This window comes from Python bivittatus, unplaced genomic scaffold, assembly GCF_059951505.1.
Source record: "Python bivittatus isolate LINGU-HERP-01145 unplaced genomic scaffold, Pbiv_v1 ctg000700_np1212, whole genome shotgun sequence".
NCBI classification, from domain to species: domain Eukaryota; kingdom Metazoa; phylum Chordata; class Lepidosauria; order Squamata; family Pythonidae; genus Python; species Python bivittatus.
Genome location: NW_028277098.1, coordinates 54,882,999 through 54,904,054, shown reverse-complemented (window position 1 = coordinate 54,904,054; position 21,056 = coordinate 54,882,999). Strand labels below are relative to the sequence as shown.

Here is a 21,056-nt window from a genome sequence, read left to right as displayed (position 1 = left end):
ATCACACGCTTTTACACTATATAGCTAGAAGTTGCATTGTTGAAATTAAAAAGTAAAAACGCAAAAACCAGAATAACCACCAGAAAGGCAGGACAAGCTGTGAGAGCTTTATTTCTCTCACATACTAGGGTTATAGGCTGGATGCTAGATGAGGCATCTCCTAGAAAATACATGGTGGCAGCAGGAACTATTAAGCTGCTACCCTAAAAGGGTCTTTTGGAAAAAGAAATTTGAGACTTTTAACCTTCATCCTTATAGGCTTAGCCATTCCACTACAATGTCATAAATGTTTTTGTTAGTGAACAGAGATTACAATCCCTTTTATAGGATTCTGATGCCTTACCATCCAGAAAAACCATAATGAAGCATCATTATTTTTCTCCATAGCTACCATAGAGTGCTGGTGTGGCTGACACACTGTTGTACTTCCAATTCTTTTTCCTTGCATGCCATTTCCATTTCTATGCATTGTCTACTCTTTGGTTTTATCTATTATCCAACTTTCAGCATGAATTCAATACAAGTAAGAGTGTACATTAAATATCTACTTTTGTGTCCCCATCAATATTTTGGAATTTTAGTTGGGATAAATAACAACTGATAGTTGAATGCATTTATTAGAGGCATTATTAGAGGCAATTTGAGGAACCAACGTATGCAAGCAATAAAGTTTTAATTGCATTGTACTGAGTGTGTGTGTATTCCTGCACACAGCTAAATGCTTACTGAATATTCCATCTGCAAATTGAGAATTAGCATGGAGACTCCTTCATTACTACATGTCACTTTTGTCTTTGAAGGACTGTAATTTTTCCCCTCAAGGTAAATTCAAAATACACCCCCAGTTTCAAAGGATATAGTTCAGCAATTAATTTAAACTTTAATTATGTTGACTTGTAATTCATCTCTTATTCAGGGATAACTCACATAAAACCCTTGTTTAGATTTCAGATTTATGAAGACATTTTCTGCTGCATTAAGTGAAACGTACATTACGTACCACTTAGCCACAAGCTCAGTTCACTAGTGTGCCTTCAATAAACTAACAATTCTCAACAAACTACTAAGGCCAAATCAAACCCTAATTCCCCCTTCCCCAAACAAGTTGCCTACATCAGCTTTAAGCCCAGTAGGTCTTTCACTTCAAAAATGCATTCATTAAAAAGGTAATTGGAAATCTTCATTTTCTTCACTTTCAATTTGCTGGATGTGGATATTCCATCCCTCACATAAGGATCAGCAACATAGAATCATACTAACTATAGAGTTAGAAAGGATATTAAAAGTAATCTAGTTCAACTTAAGACATGATTTATTGTTGGATCCACCCCAAATAAATAAGTTTCAAAATGGCAAAGATCCTGTGAGACTTTGACAATTTTAAAACGATTACTAATTAAAGTATTGATTCATTCATGGCACCTGCACCATCACTCAAAATGATGTGATGTACCCTGTACCTGAAAAGGTTTCCAAGCCCTGTCATACATACATTTAAGATTACTCCTTTCTTTAGCAAGCTGTGCTTCTTGGCTGTCATGACGAAATAGTGAGTGTCATCTTTATAGTAGACAATGTTTTCCAAATCAATACCTAATATTGTTCAAACACAAGGAGAAAATTAGAGATAGGCAGCTTTAAAAGAAGATGGTTGCATTCATAAAGAGAAGGCTGCCAGTGGGTACCAGCCACAAAGACTATGAACTACCTGTAGCATCAGAAGTAATCTACAACTCGATATAGTTGCTGGCAAACAATAGTGAGTGGCTATTGTCCTCATAACCTGCTTGCGGAATTCCTTACAGGTAATTCTTGCTTAACAACCACAATTGGGATTGGAATTTAGGTCACTAAGTGGATGTGGTCATTAAGCGAATCATCACGTGACCAGACCTGATTTTATGACCTTTTTTGCAGCAGCCGTTAAGCAAATCACAGTGGTTGTTAAGTGAATCATGTGGTCATTAAGTGAATCATGCCATCATTAAGTGAATCACAGTTCCCCATTGATTTTGCTTACTGGAAGCCAGCTTGGAAGGTTGCAAATGGCAATCATGTGACTCTGGCACTCTGCAATTGTGGTACGTGCAAGCTGGTTGCCAAGTGCCCAGATCGCGATCATGTGACTGCGGGGGCATTGCAATGGTCATAACTTCAGGCACCAGTCATAAGTCACCTTTTTAGAGCTGTTGTAACTTCAAATGGTCGCTAAATGAAGATTTTGGCTATCTATTGCAGGTAACAGGATGCTTAACTAGATAAGAAAATCCCTGTAGGATCATATGTATTTATGTTTTTCTGTAACTGGCATTAAAAATAATCAGATGTAACAGAGCAATATAAATTATAGTATAAGAAAACCCAACCTGGCTTATTCCCCCAAAATATTGTTGCATATTTTATTCTATTCATCTGGAATTCATAGAAAAACGGAGGGATGCTCATTACTGTTCTAAAAGATACAAGAAACAATTTGATCTACAGTATTTGCTGACTCACCTGTTCTGTTTCTGTTCATTACAAACCATGGAATTTCACAGATTTCAAGGCATGATGAAAAACCATGTAGGCTAAAAGCTAAATGTGAACTCTCACCTGTTTTGTTATAGAGATTTTGGAAGAATTTCTGGTTGTAGATGCGAGCCACTCCACTTATCTCAGCCACCTCCACCTCAGTTCTGCTATGGCTATTTATAAAGTTGGTGGTGATGCCAATGGCCAATTTCCCACGTGTCTCCTTCCTCTTAAAACCTATGAGAAAACACAAAAGAGAACCTTCGATCAACCCTGAAGAAAGAGAAGGAATTAGCAATTCAGGAAATGGTCAGGGTAAGAACAGAAAATAGCAACATAAAACATATAGAACAAATCATGCTCAGAATGTAACCAAGTTTTACCATCTACAATATGATAAATCCAGGCTTCTTTGTTAACTGTATTTTCAGTAGTGAAGGGATACAAGGTGGACAGTACCATTTCTTTGGTGGCCTGCACCTCCAGAATATTCTCTCCAATTGCTTTTGGTTTTAAGATGGTCCCTAAAAATATTCTTCTGGTCAGCATTTAAATAATTTCATGCAGTTCTGTTTTAGGAAATATTTATCTATTACAACTATTAATACTAATGCAAATATTCAGTGCAATACTAGTAACTGAGAATTTTATTTAGGAATAGCAGATCTGGGCTGCAAAATCTCAGTGATCAAGAGTTAGAGTTTCTCTGCCTCTTTGCTATTGGCTCACGGGTATTCAGATTTTTGCTGCCCCAGTCTATAAGGCCTAATATTATTGCTGCATTTCCTTACTGTATGCATTAATTGCCTTAATGCCCCCAAAAGTGGAGTAAAGGATATCTAACAACAATAAAATATATGGATGTCAGTTACCAGTTTAAAAACTAGACACAGCATAGGGAAATTATATAATTATGAGGAAGCCTTTGGAGAAGATGCAGCACCCTGGTATGGAGGGAGTCATTTTTGCTTCTTATGACAAGCATTCAAGAAAATAAGTCTGGATGTAGGGAAGACCTTAAAAAAACAATTTACTATTGAATCAAATAATGGAAAATGAACAATTCCAGATAAGGAATGACTGCAAACTCAGGCCGTTACTGGAAATGCTCAACATATACTAGTAAAAGATGTAAGCGGGATTAGCCCATAGGTGCTAAAGCCTCTACAGAGAACTTTTCTATTTTGCTTTTAATTTAGTCTCCTGCTGAACGCAAAATGCCTTTCAGAATTTTTTTTTAAATTATACCTGCTACAGATACTAAACCAAAAAAAACAAAAAAACAGCCTATGCTGGACAACTACTCTTATCTTCATATTTAACGTTTCACACGATCTGCTGGAGTAATTGAGCAAAATTGAGAAGAGATGCTAAAGAAGAAACTGAAGATTTTTTCTCTCTAAAATCATGGGCTATCTTCGCTTCACAATTTAAAGATAATGATAATGTTATACTCTTTATGCACTGTTTACTTCACAATGCTCCAAGCAACTTATATTTAACAAAAATAAAAATAACATACTCTTAAATAGGCAATTTCAATTTACTCTCTCCACTTAGATTCCAACACTAAGTTTGATACAAACATTTGGGGCTTTTTATCATCTGAAAGGATGGAAAAAATGTTTCTCTGAACAATATTTACAATAACACAAAATGAGGTTTGGGGAAATGTCCACAATCACAGGTATCTGCAATTTTCTGCAGTGAGTTGTCCTGTCTAATTTCAGTTAAATTAGCACATCCAGCTTCAATTTTTGGTACTATTAAGCATTCAACTCAGAACAAAAAAAGGCACCTACTCTTTACAAGCTAGAGTTGCAGGTTCCCATTCAGCTGGGAAAAGCACTAGCTTTTCCAAATAGCAAAACTATACTATCTCTAAGAAGTCTCCAAATCTGGAGCTGTTAAATTAACGTTCCCCTAATTCTGCTCATCTACTGACTTGTGAATGTTCACACAACGTTCACAGAAAGAGGCTGATTTAGAGATAGGCCATACCTGATTGCTTACCTTACCTTCTGGCACAAACCTTCCACCACCAGCAGAGATGAGCACATCAAACTTATACTGGCTTAAGGGAGAGGAGCCGGGATGCAGTACAGCTCTCCAACCATTGACTGTAATGTAAAGATGAAAACAAGACTTTTGCCATGATGACAGCAAATTGACTCCTTTCCACCGGCATGTGTGTTTATAAAGGAAACAGAAGGATGTTTTGCTGGGTCAAAGACCTGTGGCTGACTGAAAGGCATGTAACAGTTCAACATGTCTTGGCCCTTGCTAAGGACACCCTAATGTGCCAATGTGAAATTATTTCGTCCATTTGCTCAGAGAGATGGGATTTTGCTTGTAGAGGGACCCGTAGCCATAAATTACAATGTTAAAAAAATAATGAAATATAACTGTTTTACAAGTTAACACTTCAGAACTATGAGTGATCCAAGAGATCAGAAATTACTGGGGGGAAGCAACCAATGCTGATTTCTTTCTGCTTTTATCTATATGGAAAGTCTGAACATTTTAGGGCCAAACAGAATATAACCACGGAACAGTTTCTCACTATGAAGTTCTGAGTGACCATCTCAAGTACACATTTGTAAATCTGAGTTCATTTTGTCCCTACACAGTACTATGAAGGTCAGATAAATGTTAGGATTATATCAGGGCCCAAAGGATACAATCTTTTTAGCCCCAAGTGTTTCAATTGCATTGCTTCCCTGCATTTTATCTTCATGCAGCAGGAAAACAACCCAGTTTTAAACAATTTAAACAAGGAAACCTATTATTTATGGAGAAAAGCCAATTCTCAGCACAAATAATAGAGTTCATGAATCTCATTCAGCAGTTTTTCTCCTGAATGTTTGTATATTTTATTTATTTACTTTAGCTTCTACGTTGCTTGATTCCTTATGGCAAGCCAGCACAGCATAGTATTAAAACTAAAAACAATTAATTGCAGCCCCCACTTGGTTCACCATAATTTATGGGTAAGATAATAGCTACCCATCCCCAAATACTCTTCTGAAAAGTTATGTTTTCGCAGCTCTTTCACAGCCCAAGCATAATAAAGAGCAGGTGGTTCAAATGTCTTGGGGTAGGCTGTTCCATTTGCCATACAAGTGTTGAAGAACAAGCTTGGATAAGATACACTGCCTTTAAATTCTCAGAAGAACTGATCTACTGATATTCTCACCCTGTCCATGAGAGTGTGCTGCTGGTAGAACGAGTCCCTTAAACTGTACACCAATGTGAATATGAACACCTAACAGCAAGGCTACTTTCAGCAGGATCAACTGCAGCTGACGGATACCTGCAGATACGATAGGAGTGTACAACCAGAATTAGTTAAAACAGAAGAAGATGACCTGTGTATACTCACTGTCATTTAAACTCTTATTGCTACAAATGCTACAGGCTTTTAGCCACCTCCTTTTCTATTTCAGGGGGGAAAAAAAGGCAGAAAGTACTTCAAAATTATTCAAAAGTAATTCAGAAAAGGTGCTTTGGACTCTGTGCAAGACCAGCATCTATCTGTTGATTGACTATGTGTATCAAGTTAGTGTCAACTCTTAGCAACCACATAAACAGACTTTCTTAACCTGGCCCTTTATATCTTCCAACAGTGGACCCACCACTGATGTAACTGAGTCCATCTACCTTGCTGCTAGATTTTTGCATAATATGTTCAAAAATATGATAATTTGAGCCTGGTCATTTGGCCACAAATGAACACTCTGGGTTCATTTGTTCAATTATCCATTTGTTTGTTTTTTTGGCTATCCACAGTATTCTTAGGAGTCTTCTCCAACACCAAAGTTCAAAAGCATCCATAGTCTTTCCACCCTGGTTCTTTAAAATTCCACTTTTTCTTTCACAAAGTGTCACAAAGAAAACAATTACCTGCAATGTAGCCTGTCCCCAAGACCTCTGCACATCCTTGGAGCTGATATTGCTGGCTCCATCTTAATAGCACTTCTGTGATATTACAGGCACTGCCTCTGCCCTTGACAATGCTTCCTTACATACTTACTGATGTGATCCAAGGAACCAGTGCAGAAACGGCCATAGAATTTTTTGGCTCCAAGTGCCCGCAGGTCCTGAATGGTGAAAGGCCAAAGGTGCAGCACGTTGTTCCGGGAAAAGACCTCTCTCTTCTCCACCACCACCACGTGTGCTCCAAGGAAAGCCAATTCGATAGCTGAGCGGAGGCCACAGGGCCCTGCCCCAATTATCAGGCACTGAAAAACATTGTCACTATGAGCTGCCACAGTTAAAGAATTTGGTGCAGGCAAGACAATACATATTCGACAGCACTGGAACTAGACAGAATTTACACAAGACTGAGTGGTATTACATCAAAGTAGGAGCCACAATATGGCCTGTGGGATAAAGAGAGGTCACAGAGTCCTTTCTCGGTTGAACATTTTTTCCTTTGCTATGAACAAGGAAATGTTAGCTAATGTGTTAAAGTGAAACTTTTCTGATAATAAATTACTGTTTATTGGTCACTTGTTGCAGGGAATTTGTGGGAGGAATTCTCCTGCCAGTTAAAGGAGCCTATGACTTGTGGAATTTAGTGGCATGATTGCCACTGATTTCTTCTATTCAGTCAGACAACCTCTTCTCCTCTACTGAAAGAAGAGAAAAAATCCTGTTTTAATCTTAATGAAAGTTGGAATTTTAGCAAAATTACAGGTAATTGAAACATAATGTTTTTAATGTGCAAGCACTGAAAAATGCTTGGTTGCTTGAAAAATTGGATGACCATTTAAAAAAATTTATTAAATGATATTTCCGGCCTTCAAGGCAATCAAACATCTAAGTCCTGTTATGCCCCTTGACAAGTCACTGCAGATCCAGACAAGACTGCTACATACTGCTGAGTTCTGCTCCCAGGGCCACAAATATATCTTTAAGGCTTATCTTGACCACCAGACACTTAAGCCTGCTGGTTCCTGTTCAAAGCATCCAAGGTATAGCTGGATGGGCATAAACCTGTAAGTTATTATCAGTAATGATGTTCACATAGCCAGAGCATAAACAGTATTTCCATCTTACTTCATTGAAATACATTCCAACTTTCTATTCTATCAAATACTTGGAAAGCTACAAAGCTGGATAAAGAATAGTATCTTCCCAGCAATAAAATAAAAAGGCAATGTACCTGAATATAAACTCCTGAGGTAAAAAAAATTAGAGGCCAGGATAGATAGTTTACTGTATTGCAAGGTTTTCTGCCTAGTGTTATTAGCCATATTTGTTTCAACACATGTATTGAGGTCCAACTTGTTCATCAATAAATATTTCCCAACTTACTCATCTGACTGGAATGTCATTTGCATTAACCATCTGTGACAAATTAGCTAGTGTTCCTTTATGTCACAAAGTGTATGGAACAGCTAATTACCCCTTTGTTCTGATCTCGTAATTTCAATTAATGTTCATATTTTTAAACATTAAAATACTTGTAATTATATTGTTTCTTTTTAAAGATATTTAAAATATTTTAAGATTTAAAATACTTGCAGTTTTCTTGAGATTCTTCTTTTCAGTTACATCTGAGAAACTATACTTTTGTTGCTCAAAAATAATGCTTATTTATGTATTATGTAAAAAAGAGCCAGTGGTGTTATATTTGTGTAATTACATTTTGATTTTTTTTCATGCACAATGCATTTTTGAGAGAGTTCAGTTTTTCCCTATTGTGCAGAATTATGCAGAATTTTAGAGAAAATACTTTCCTTCTTTAAAAAATATAGATAAAACTGAAAAAAAGTGCAGGCATCATTATTGGTGTGAGTTTGTGATGAGAATACAGGAATGAAGAAAACCATTTGTAAACAAAGAATCAAAAACTCTTATAACTCTGCCTGTAGGGAAAGGTAGAACTAAACTAATGTCTTCATACCAAAGCAGCAGGAAAATTAGTAACAATAACCAGACACCAAGTATGAAACTAGCTATTATAATGTCTAGTTACAGACTTATCATTGTGACACATACAGACATATACCTCTGTAATGTAGGGAAAGGCAGAACTAAACTAGTGACTTCACACTTTAGCTGAAGGAAAGTTAGTACCAGTAATCAGACATCAATCATGAAGCTAGTCATTATAATGTCTAGATGCTGGTGACAGCATCTCATATAGAAACCTATCAAAAAGACTCTTCTCAGGCTATCACTTAGCAACCATGCTGTGCCTCCTTACCTTGGTGTTTGAACATGCTTTTCCCTGATCATAGTCTCTGTGTCCAGCTTTCTTATCTAATTTGGTCCACAAAGCCTTAGCACTCCAATAATTGAGAGAAGACTTGAGCTTGTGATAGAAATCAATCTGGCCAGTGTGTTCCAGGCTCAAATGACTGCACAGCTCTTCAAATCTGCCCAAGACCTCTTTGCACTGTTTGGCATGCAGGAAGGCATCAAAGAGAGAATGAGACTGATTTGGTTGCTCTCCATCTTGCTGGCTCATTCTTCTGGGACTTCAGGGGCCAGAATGAAGCCTGGAAAAGAAAGCAGATGATTATAGATGTGTATCAATGTTCCTATGCCCAGAAGTGATGGAGAAGCCTGAACTAAAAACAAAATACAACTCTCTGCCTCCATTTGTGGCTGACACTTGGGAGCAGGAATGTGGCAGGCCCACCACTCCCTTGCCCTTAGAAGTAGACCTTTTTCAGGCAACACCTCTATTTAAACTCAAGACGTACTCAACTTAGCATAACAAGTTTCAATACGGGCAATGGCCTTCTTGAGAAACCGGGATGGATGTCGAGGACAAGACCACCTCTGACTTTTCTGAATCTATTTGCATGTGCAGAAAAAGTGTATCATATTTGATCTGGACTACACCACTTCAAACTATTTTAGTTTAAAAATAGCATGTTTTAATGGGCTTTTCTCTATATTATAGTTTTACCTATAAGGGGATTTGGGGGAGGGGGTGGTTTTGTTGCTGCTTCTTTTAACATGGAAGCATTCGGATATTTCACACATTTATCCAAGAATGTAAGGGAGCCATAAAATAAAATGTCACCGGGCACATTTCCAATAATTAAGGAGGATACCTACTTTTTCTTGCACTAATGGTTGGTGTCAGAAGGCAGCTGTTTTTCTCAGGTTTTATACCCAAGTATTTTTGCTTCCCAAGCCATTTTAAAGCAAAATATCTGCTCTGAGGCCCATGTTCAAAACTTTTCATTTGGGATGAGCACCAGACTCTTCTGTTGCAAGATGTCTGTCTTGCATTCTGCTGAAAGTGATGTGTTATAGCGACTAACTGCCTGAACTATGAATCATGGTCATTATGGCAACATTTCAGCAGCCCTTATATATTACATTTATATATTTTCCCTTGCTGCAGAGCAGCCTCCAGAGGAATATGTGGTCTTTCATTAGTCTTGTCGTTTATAGAGTATCTTAAAAAGCAGAAGAGTGGATAGGATTACTTGCTTAAATTTGTTATGTTTAAATCTAGTAGCGAGTTGGTTTCTTTTTCTCAAAAAGCAATACTGGTCTATTCCTGCCATTGCACATGTTTAAGTCTCTTCAGAGGTGCTCAACAGCCAAAAGGAGAGACATAATAAACCTAACTCAGAAAAGCACACGGTATTACTCACAGTTGTCATATGGCAGATGCTGATTACTTTTATAATGGAGAAAAAACATCTATGAGCATCAAAATCTATTCAAATTAAGGCTCTAACATTTTTCTGCTGAGAATCATTCCTGGTTGGGGCGGGGGGTTGGCTCCACACAAGAACATGTTAGTAATAAAACATCGTTCTAAGTTGTACTAATTCTACTACCTGTATATCAGCAACTGAGGCTAAAAGATACAACTTGTAGAGATGTGTGAAACATTTCATCTTTGAATTATTTCAAGTTTGAAATGTCCCGTTTTTGTGTGTGAAGCCATTGTTTAAGTGCAAAATAAACCATTCTGATCACTTGGAAAATGTTTTGAGCTTGAAATACTTCCCAGATAGACAAAATGGTCCATCCCAAGTTTTTGAGCTCAAAATAAAGTGTTTCCAGTCCAAACGTGTTCAGATTCAAACTGTCTAATGCCACTCAGTGAAGCAAAATCTAACCATGGAACCTCTGGTTTATGGCTCAGCCCCTTAGCTACTATGGTATATTGTCAAGCCCAAACAAAGCCACCAAAATTATTAAGATATGGAAAGGATCAAGCATGGAGCAAGATGATGAATTAGCTAAGCAAATACACTAAGAACCCAGCCACATCCTCAATAACTGATGTTTCAGTGCTTTATTTTTGCCTAATTAGAACCATGAAGAAGCGAAGGCTGATTTTAGCTGAAGTGTACAGAGGTAGAAAGTTTAACTTTTTCTCCCTTTATTTTTTCACGAATCTGGGTTGTCTATTCCACAGCTGAAGTTTGTTTCATGTGGGGGGGAAAGTACAGGTAAGATAGAAATTAAACAAATAAAACCAGCTCACAACACTTTCCTGATCAAATTAACAATTATCTGTCTTACAGCAGGAAAAGTCACTTAGAGGGAGTCTTTCCCAAACAGGAATAGTGTGAGGCCCTCCTTCCCACACATTACCTAGGAATGATGGGCAAAGGGTGTACATTTCACTCATGCTTCCTTTTTCAGTTTTAGCTATGACTGCAACAATTTGCACAATTAGTTAGACTAGTTGCATATAGTCAAAACCACTCTTACAGGTCTGAATTGGAATGACCAGTTACCACATTTGTGACTTCCTTCCCACTTCATCATGTTCTTTCTTCCCACACAATTCTGAAGTTAATAGCCACAAAATACAAAACATCTCTCCTCCCCCCACCCCACTTAAAAGGCTCTGGCATCTAAGTCTACCTTAGATATTTTCTTTTGGCAAAACTTAATTTTTGGTTACTTGTGCATATTTTAGTACTGTATAATATTGAAGACTGCTTTAAAGTAAACAGACATAGGAACTAGATCTTCTGGCAAAACCAAGTGCCATCCATCCCACTTCTACCCCAGGAGCACTTTTACAGACTCCGTACTGCCACACGCTATGTTGGAAGTTCATATATCTGCTTCATCTTCCAACGTGGTACAGATTATCTCTTGACAGTGAATTTTATAATTCTATACAGGGCAAATACACTACTAAAGGAACACTTCAACTTCTTAGAACATCACTGACCTTAGGGTGGTCTTTCTCAACTGAAGACACTTCTACTGTAAGGCAAGTTCAACATGAAAAACCTTAGCTACTTTTCATCAAGAAATTCAATGTTAACTGCTGTCACTTGAGCAGAGATAAAGTTCTTTTGTTTTTTTTACTCTCACACTGCATGTGTAAATTAGCTCACTGGTGCACAGAAAGTTTCTGCTGCCACCCATCAGCCGGTTCTGAACAGCTGTGGTTAACCAGAAAATTAACACTGCCTGTATTTTTTGCGTTTCATTTCCTTAACTTTATTGTTTACAATTTCATTCCTCTCATGTATGTGTTCATGCAGCTGCAACTCAGTTTAATGTATCACTGATTTTATGAAACTGTTCACAAAAACCTATGGCACAATATAATGGTTTTTAGAATGGTCTTATGATCCTTTGTAACTCTGATATAAAAATAAGAGTGGTTTATTTTATTTAAAATTGATAATATTTTGAATTTCCTTCCAGAATAAGCCAGTCTACACTCTCATCAACTAGAATGAGTAAATTTTTCTCCTCACCCACTCCAGACAATATCCTATAATCACATGTATGGTTAAGCTTTATTCAGTCTTTCACTGTGGAAGTCATGCAAGGCAGAAAGCTGTTTGGGTACATCTGACTTGTAAATTATACAAATACGGAACAGAAGGAACCAAGACCACAAAAATGGATTAACTACTAGATCCAAACTAGGAGTCAAAAAGATCTATGAGGAATCAGTATCTTCCCCTCTTCTTGCACTCCTTGATGTTTAAAATGAAAGTATCCTTTATTGCTGTTTGCAGCTGAGTTGACTTTTATTATACATATTCTGTTTACAAAGTTTTTCAGCAGGAGGAGAGAGTTGTTAGCATAAGCATTCTACTGAGATACAGCATGACGTGGCCATCACAGCATGTGACCTGGACTTGGAGCAAAACCCTTTGGCAGTGATGAGAACTTTTCCCCTTAGGAAAGAAATCTGTTTCTAAATGTAAAGATAAAAATCAGATGATTCATTTAAGATGATTAACCAATTCCACCCTGGAACTATTTATGTAATATCCTTAAACAATCAGGCACTTCCCTCAGTCAATGAAGAGATGTTTTTGACTAGCTTGATATAGATATTAAAACTCCACAGCACTAGAGGGATATATGGAGACATCATTTGCATTTATTATATTCTATCTATTCAACACATTCATTAATCAAAGAACCAACTGGAAGAAGGGACTCTAGAAGTAACTGTGGGAAGCAATCTGACCTCAGAAGAAGCTCCTTCTCAATACTGCACACTCAACCAGTATTCTTGAAGACAGAATGCCATGCTATTATGATGTCTTTTTTCTCCAATCATTATTAAGTTCTCTATAGCCCCAGGCAATCTATATGTGGTTTGATTTCCATAGGTGCCATAACCTGCCTTTGTTTTAGACTCATAAGTACTCAACATCTGTGAAAACCATACCTCTATGATTTGATCCTTCCAAGTAGGGAGAAACTTGACATCACACCCACACCATATGGCTTTTTATTTTTTGCCTGTATTTTTTTCTCCACAAGCCATTCTGGAAGGTCTACCAACACCAGATAGCAGAGACATGGCTTGTAGTTTCTCACTGCGCACAACTCAGAGAGCTTGTAAACAAGACCACTAGATCCAGAGACATACACATGCAGATTTTCCCAACCCAAACAGGGTTTTAAAGTAACAGCACCCTGAATTAATTATGTAATTCACTTGATTTATAGATCATTTGCCACCTAACTGGTATATAAAATGCTAAAAATCTAAAAAGAAAAGACATAAAACATATAAATACTGTAAATCTAATGTTAAAACAATGTTATTTTATCACTTTGGCAAGAGGCTTAAACTTTTTAAAATGAAAAAATTAAACACTGTGGACCAAATGAAAATGAAGTGCTTTATAAACCTTCTTATACCTCATTTGGAAAACAGAAGCAAGATACTAAACAGCAGATCACTCAAACTTGGCTACGGAAGCAACTTGTAGTTCTATTGACAGTGACAGATGGATGAGCAATCTGGAATTTGAAGATTACTGAGGTGGCAAATCCTTCTAGAACAAGTTGAAAACCACTAATTGAACTGGATGAACCATTCATAAACAAGGACTTCATTTGGACTGAATGTCAGCTTCTGGCCCTTATCCAATTTATTATTGTATCCAGACAGACCCTCTTTCATTGCCTTAACTTTCTGTCCATGAGATACACCTCCCACTTTTTGTAAATAATGTGGCCACTGAGTTTCAATTTTTGTCAAAATTCAGAATTGCCATTGAGATCTTTTTAATATGTGGAAGAAAAGATGTCTTGGTGTGTTTCTGAAGCTCTACTCCGGATTTCAGATTTTAAAAACACAGGAAGCTCAATTCCATTGGCACTGAATTATTCACCAAGGAAATGGCCAACTTCTACTGTTAATTGCTTTACTACTATATCATATGAAAACATCCTAATTTCACAGGTCAAAGAAATGTGTATATAAAGATTTAATCATTCACTATTACAACAAGGTGAGACTATCAAAAGGATAAAGGTTCTTACTACTTTTAGAAGTTTTCCTATTAGCAGACTACATGATGCTATCTTTGAAGTTCAAAGGCTGGCAATATTATACTCATTAATGAGGCAAATATTTCACAAGAGCGGTGTTAAGGGGTTGTACTAGGAACAAGGAAACCATGTCCATTCTTAGCTAAATCTTCTGCTGCTGCCGCACCTCAGAGGTGTGGACCAATGCAGCTTTGTTTTACATCTGGAGACAGAAAAATCTGAAACAAAAGGTTTTAGCTAAGAATATATAAGAACCTGATGGAAGAGGTTTTCTACAGCTCAAGCTATCATTTTTGCATTAAAATTCTTATCTAGATCTTGATGCTAGATCAGTTCCACATTGCAAAACAAACCCAATTCTCCTCCCTATTCTCACTTAGAAATGTAGTATCCAAACTTGTTTACCAGGTTGTCCAAGTTTCTAAGAGTCCCATCCACAGATTATAAACTTGTTCTGGAACTGTATTGCAAAGCATTTAAATTGCTTCAACTATGAATCTTGGATTTTAAAGATCAGATTCAACACTCATATGAAAACCAGGCATGATCAGATGAAGGGACTATTTTCCACTTCCAACCCAATTCCAAATGTCATAATTTGCCAAAGGAAAAAATAGCAACTGTTAAGTTGTAGTGGTTATCTAGAGCCGTTAAACTTTACTTTCTTGGATATGATAAGCAACATAGACCATAAACTGGGAAGAGGCAGTTATTTGAGGGACCACCTCTCCCTGATTACATCTACATCAGGAGAGGTATATTACAGGTCCCGTCTACAATACACTGTCAGCTGGCAGGACCCAGGAAGAGAGGCTTTACTGCTGTAGCCCCTGCCCTGTGGAACATCATTCCCCTGGACTCTGGATTGGCCCCAACCCTCCCAGCCTTTAGGAAAGCCTTGAAGACATGGCTCTGCCACTGTGCCTGGGGGCCCGGCAATGGTGCGGAGCTCTTGCAGTGGCTGTGTTGAGCTGATGTAGAATGAATTCTGTTACTGATTGTGATTTTCTGCTTTTTAAAATGATTATGGACGGTTTCTATATGCTTGCATTTTGGTTTTTAACTTGCTTTTATTGGGCTGTTTTCACCTGTTGTGGATTGCTCAGAGTTGCTTAGATGGGCAGCCATAAACAAACAAACATCTTGGGAATAACAGAAGATGTGACTGCCCCAAAGCCACAAACATTGCCATGAAATAATTCTTATTATTAGAAAGGGTTTTTCTAACAGGATTGAGTTAATTTTTGTTAATTTAGTTCCAACTCCCCTTTACCCTACTGCTATGCATGTCTTTTCATCTATCTATACACTACCAAAACTCTCATTGTGTTTATCTGTTTGCCTGTTTGTACCCTCAAGTTAGCCCAAACGGTGCATTATACCACAGCAATTTTTGAATCAAGGTACCTAAAATGTGCTAACTTAAAGAATGCATAAAAAATCCAGGACCCATTACCCCTGTGGAATTGAAATTTCCATGAAGTTCAGACCAGTTTTATTCCCAAAGTTGTGGCTGTTGCAGCATCCCCGCAGTCATGTGACTGTGGTTTCTGACTCTCCCTGCCAGCTTCCCACAAGCAACATCAATGGGAAAGTCTGCAGGAAGTCAGAAGTCGTTCCTGTTCCCACTGCTTTTTTGCCTGCCTGTGGTCATTCTGTTTATCTGTTTAGGTAAGGAAATACTGACTTATTATTGAAGTTCGTTTGCTACTACAATTATTTTTCTATTTATGATATATACTCTTCTTAGATGATCACGGGATCATCCAGCATTGGGGTAAAAAAAAATGGTCAGCCTAAAATTTATTGTTCATTCTGGTCACAAAAGACTGCACTACCTTTCCCTCAAAGGGTGCCCAATGGGTCACAGGGTTGTCTAGTATATAACAAGAACAGAGCTGGTGAAATGAGTCTCAGGAAATAATAGGGTAAGATAAATTATTCCAGTATAAAAAGGCACATGTTTTAGTGGGGTAAAGGGGAGTTAGAGCTAAATTATTTCTTAACTGGAACAATCCCTTGGGCAGTAAGGAGCAATTTGAACAGAACATACTTATTGACTGATCCCAGAAAACATTTAAAAGAGTGTAGGAAAGTTAATTATTTATCAGTGGGCAGGCAACAGCAGCGAAACAGAAAAGGTGACAAAGCAGAAGCCACAACTTTACAGCCTGCCCATACCCAGTTTGCTGCATAACCCTGCACAATCCATGGAGACTCAGTCCAGTGAAATGGTTAGTTGGACTGGCCCCAGGGAGAGCCAAATGCAAGTCCACTCTCAGCCACTGAAGCTCATTGGGTGATTTGGGGCCAATCACCCCTTTCAGCCCAACCTGCCTCACAGGGGTGGGGGGACTGAGGAGGAGGTGCTTCACACAGCACCTTGACCTCCTGAAGGACAAAGCAGGATATAAATCTAACACCTAAATCAAACGTGTTTCCCCTTTTTCACAGACATTCTACATTTGTGCTTAGTAAAAAGGCATCATACTACCTCATCATTCATCCAGTACCATTTTAAATTTCTGCCAAAGAAAATACTATTTCCTCCCGGCTTTAATCACAATGTCCACATTTCTGCCATGTTCAGTGTGTGTAGCCACAATCCATTTGTTGGTGCCATCAACAATTCTCACAGGCCTCTACCAGTTTGTGAATTTTTAAAAGTAATATGAAGTTGGAAAGAACAGTTCCTGCAAACAAACAAATAAAACCAAATGGAACTATTTTTGCTACTATATAAAAAAGAGCAAGATCAGCTGCTCTAAAGGTTCATTTTATTAACTTTCTCAGATCATTGGAGAAAGGGAGTTTCAAAGAAGATTGGTCATCTCTTTAAAAAGACACAGTTTAGAGCCCATTTGTCCATGCCTTGTTGAGTAACTGTAGCTTACTTTAAACCACAATTTTTGGTTTATAATTGCAAGCCAAAATCTGCTATAAGGAAGCTGTATCCTGCCTTATTCCTTCTTCTAGCTGTGCAGAAAAAGGGGTGGAGGACTGAGGCTTCTCTCAGATCCGTATACAGTAATACCTCGGTTCACGAATGCTTCTGTTCACGGACAATTTGGTTTGCAAACAGCAGCGTTCGCAAAATTTTGCTTCTGTTTGCGAACTCCACATCGGGTGACGAACACGACCCACGGCCATCTTCCCTGCTCTGACACGTGGTCGTGGCTTCCTCTAGGCGAGATCGTGGTCGCAGACAGACGCTTGCTGTGAAGCTTTTTGGTGTGCTTTTTAGCACATACAGTACATCCAGCATGGTGCAAAGAAAGTGCAGAGCAAGCATGGTGGTAAAAAGAAAAATGCAGTGTGATAATGAAGGTGACAAGAACTTGCAGAACAGTAATGAAGGTGACAAGAATGTGCAGAGCAATAATGAAGGTAACAAGAAATGGTAAGAAGAAGGTTTTGAAGAAAATAACCATTGAATTAAAGAAGGAAATTGTAGAAAAGCATCAGTATGGGATTCGTGTGACTGATCTGGCCTCGGAGTACAAGATGGCGAAGTCGACAATCTCAACTATTGTACTGTACTGTACTTTGTTTCATATTTTTGTGGTTAAAAAAATATACATATGGTTCAGAACAGATCAACCTTATTTACATTGAACCTTATGGGAAAATTTGATTTGGTTTGCAACCAATTCGGCTCGCAACCAGAATTGTGGAACGAATTAAGTTCGTGAACTGAGGCACCACTATATGTGGTTTTAAATTATGGTTTAGCATTACATACAAACCCTAGTATGACAATTTAATGGAGATGCAATTAGAAAATCCTGGATGAAGTGGTTAGCTTAACCAGTAACAGGTTTTTATGCAATTCATAAAAGCACCTCCAACATGATTTTGGGTTAAGTTTTGTATTGTATCCTGTCTCCATTTTATGGAAACAACCTAGATGTTTAAGGAGTGGACAAGAGAAAATAACCAAAAGAGTATGTGATAGTATTACAAAAATACTGGATATATGTAATACAGGAATGCTCTTCCCATATTGGAAAAGTGATGAATTAGCAAATCATTTTTAAAAACTATTAGTTGAGTGGGGATAGCAAGCTTGATATTTATCTTATTAAAGTACAATCTTTAGGCATAGTAAAGAGTACTTCCTAATAAAGTTTATTTTGTTTGTGTGCAAATCACGCAGTCTTGTTCACATAATTTTAAAAAGTGCATTATCACCCTGTTTTATTGTTCTTGCATCTTTCACTGGTTTTTTATTATTATTATTTTCAGTTAAAGGAGAGGAAAAGGCAGAATATCTGTATCATCTCGTTTGACTGGTAGAGCTGAAGATTCTATGCACAGACATCACCAGATGCGCATCAGAATCAAAACACGTACATAATTGGTGAAACAGAAGAAGGAAAAGTGCAATCATATCAGCCATGAGCTTCAAGGTGTAGATTGTGGAAAAGGCCGTGAATTATTGGAGTCAAATAGATTAGTTAAATTTAGAAAATTAAAGAGGAGTTGCCTGCCAGCAAGATTTGACCTGGGGGACACACACTGATTTTCTATTCTGGCTGTAAAGAACAGATTCAGTACATTGAACTTATATAAAAGGGAACCTAAGATTTGAGCTACTACAGAGATTAAAAAACAAGGGTAAAAAATTGTCCTAGTATTTCAAAGAAAAAAGATCCAAGTGTCTTTCAGAAGAAGCTAAAAAAGGTTAGGAAAATGAAAGCCTTGTGCAACAAGGACATGCAACGAGTGAATACAATGTCAAGAAAGAAAGGAGATGGAAAAATATCTGAATCAAGAATATAAAAAAAATAGAAAAATAAGGGGAAAAATCCTGAGAATTTTTTTACAGAAGGTCAGAGAAATCACAGAAAAATTTATAGCCAAGGTAGGAATATTTAAGAGTAATCATGGAACAGATCTAATGAAGTTTTAAAAAGACAGAATATATTGATACCTTTTACAAATGGGATTATAGAAGGAACACTTAGAGAGAATATTTCATGTATCAGTTACACTAAGAAATGAGTTCTAAGTGGTAATAGATCAGCGGTCAAATATGAAAAGACCAAGCACAGCTGAAATTCCCACTGAACAATCTGAAGCGACAGAAAAGACAGCTAAAATGAAATAACGCTATTTCAACAAAGATGGGACAAGTTCATGTGGTGCAGAGAGTAGGAAAGATTAATGTGCATATCTATGCTGAAGAAATGTGCAAGTTACCAAAGCAGTGCCCTGATTCATCACACAAGAAAAGTTTTGCTTAAGATCTCATAGGAACTAATTTTGGAGGAAAAATGTAAAAAAATTCCTTCGAAACAAAGAAGGGAAAAATATAAGGATGCATATAATCCTCATATCTGTTTAAGTTATATAGCAAAAATATTGTAAGAATGGTAAGACTGAATAACAGTGGGAACTAAAATGGGAGATACACACACACACACACAAACACAATATGTATAAAATAGGATAACAAACTGAGATATGGAGACATCACTTTGTTAGCTGAAAGTAAAGAACACCTAGAAAAGCTCAGTATAAAAACAAAAATGAAAAGTGAAATATCTGGATTAATGTTAAATATTAAGGTAGTATTGCCAAACAAACAAGACCCTGAAAGAGAATGCTATTTCTATGACAGCAAAGATTGTATTAGTTAAAGCAATTGTCTTTCCAGTAGTATTGTAGAGCTGTAAAAGCTGGATACTTATAAAACGTGAGAAAGAAGATGCCTTCAAATTATGGATCTGGAGACCATTATGTACCATGAATTGCAAGAAGAACCATGTAATCAACCCTAGACTCAGTAAAGACTGACTGCTCCCTTAAGATGATGATTAATAAGAAAAATTCACAAATCCACGATATGAGCAGAACAAAAATTTCATCTATGCTTCATTACGGTTGCTTGGCTGGTGGTAGAGACCCAACCCCCACCTTTTGGTGTTATAAAGGAACTTCTACCTCCTTGTTACAGACAAGGTGAATCAGGCCCAGGAGTTTATGGTCACCATGGCAACCATGGGCATGTCTCAGGTGATTATCTGAGCATTATCACCAACCTTTTGCCACAGCCAGGCCACTTTTTGGTTCAAATGCGATTGGCTGCCACCCAGGACTTCTATAGACACAGTCCTATTTGAATAGTTTGCTCCAGGTGCCTCATGTATCAGGATGGCTTCCAGAAGGGTCTTGGAGAGTTTCCTGAAAACCTGGCAAGTAAATCCATTGAGGGCCTGGTTTGCTGGCCCCCTTGATGAAATTGTCCCCACCCTCAAGCAGCTTCTCTTTATTGGTTAATCGTAGATTATTTCTTGGATTACCAATAGCCTGCAGGAGATGAAATGACAGAAGTGACACCTAGAGCAGTGCAGAAAATTAAGAAGTGAATTTGACTGAGCACAAGTACGTGCCCATGTTAGGCCTACTCTGTAGTGATAAGAGAGGTGAAACACCACTATTTCTTCTCTTTTATTGCATCAGCAAGTTGTGGCCTGAGCTTTACTTCAGAAGGTCAGTTCCTGTTAGGAAAGAACCAACATCAAGGGCTCCAGCCCAGTTGATGTGAATAATTACAATATTTTGCTGATAAACTCATCCAGATTTGTTAAGTTTTGACTCCCCGTGGACAGAGTCCAGGATAATGACTGAGGCATCATCTTGTTTAGTTACCTGGGATGCCTTTTGGCCTGTGATCACCAATGAAGTAGACAAAGTTCTCTCTCAGATATCCTCTGCCACCTGTGGGCAGGATCCCTGCCTCTCCTGCATCTAGGGGGGAGGCAATTTTCTGGATCTGGTAA

The 21,056-nt window shown here is 37.7% G+C and overlaps 1 protein-coding gene across 1 annotated transcript in view; it reads right to left on the bottom strand.

The window, feature by feature from the left end:
• Positions 1-21,056, bottom strand: part of MICAL1 (microtubule associated monooxygenase, calponin and LIM domain containing 1) — a 50,954-nt gene that overhangs the window by 25,330 nt on the left and 4,568 nt on the right. The window contains exons 2-7 of the mRNA XM_007426577.4: positions 8,729-9,023; positions 6,548-6,755; positions 5,711-5,827; positions 4,533-4,634; positions 2,596-2,751; positions 1,493-1,593 (exon numbers count right to left, since the gene is read on the bottom strand). Of these exons, the coding sequence (XP_007426639.1) occupies positions 1,493-1,593; positions 2,596-2,751; positions 4,533-4,634; positions 5,711-5,827; positions 6,548-6,755; positions 8,729-8,992 (948 nt within the window). The 5' untranslated portion in view covers positions 8,993-9,023. The remainder of the gene's footprint in view (positions 1-1,492; positions 1,594-2,595; positions 2,752-4,532; positions 4,635-5,710; positions 5,828-6,547; positions 6,756-8,728; positions 9,024-21,056) is intronic.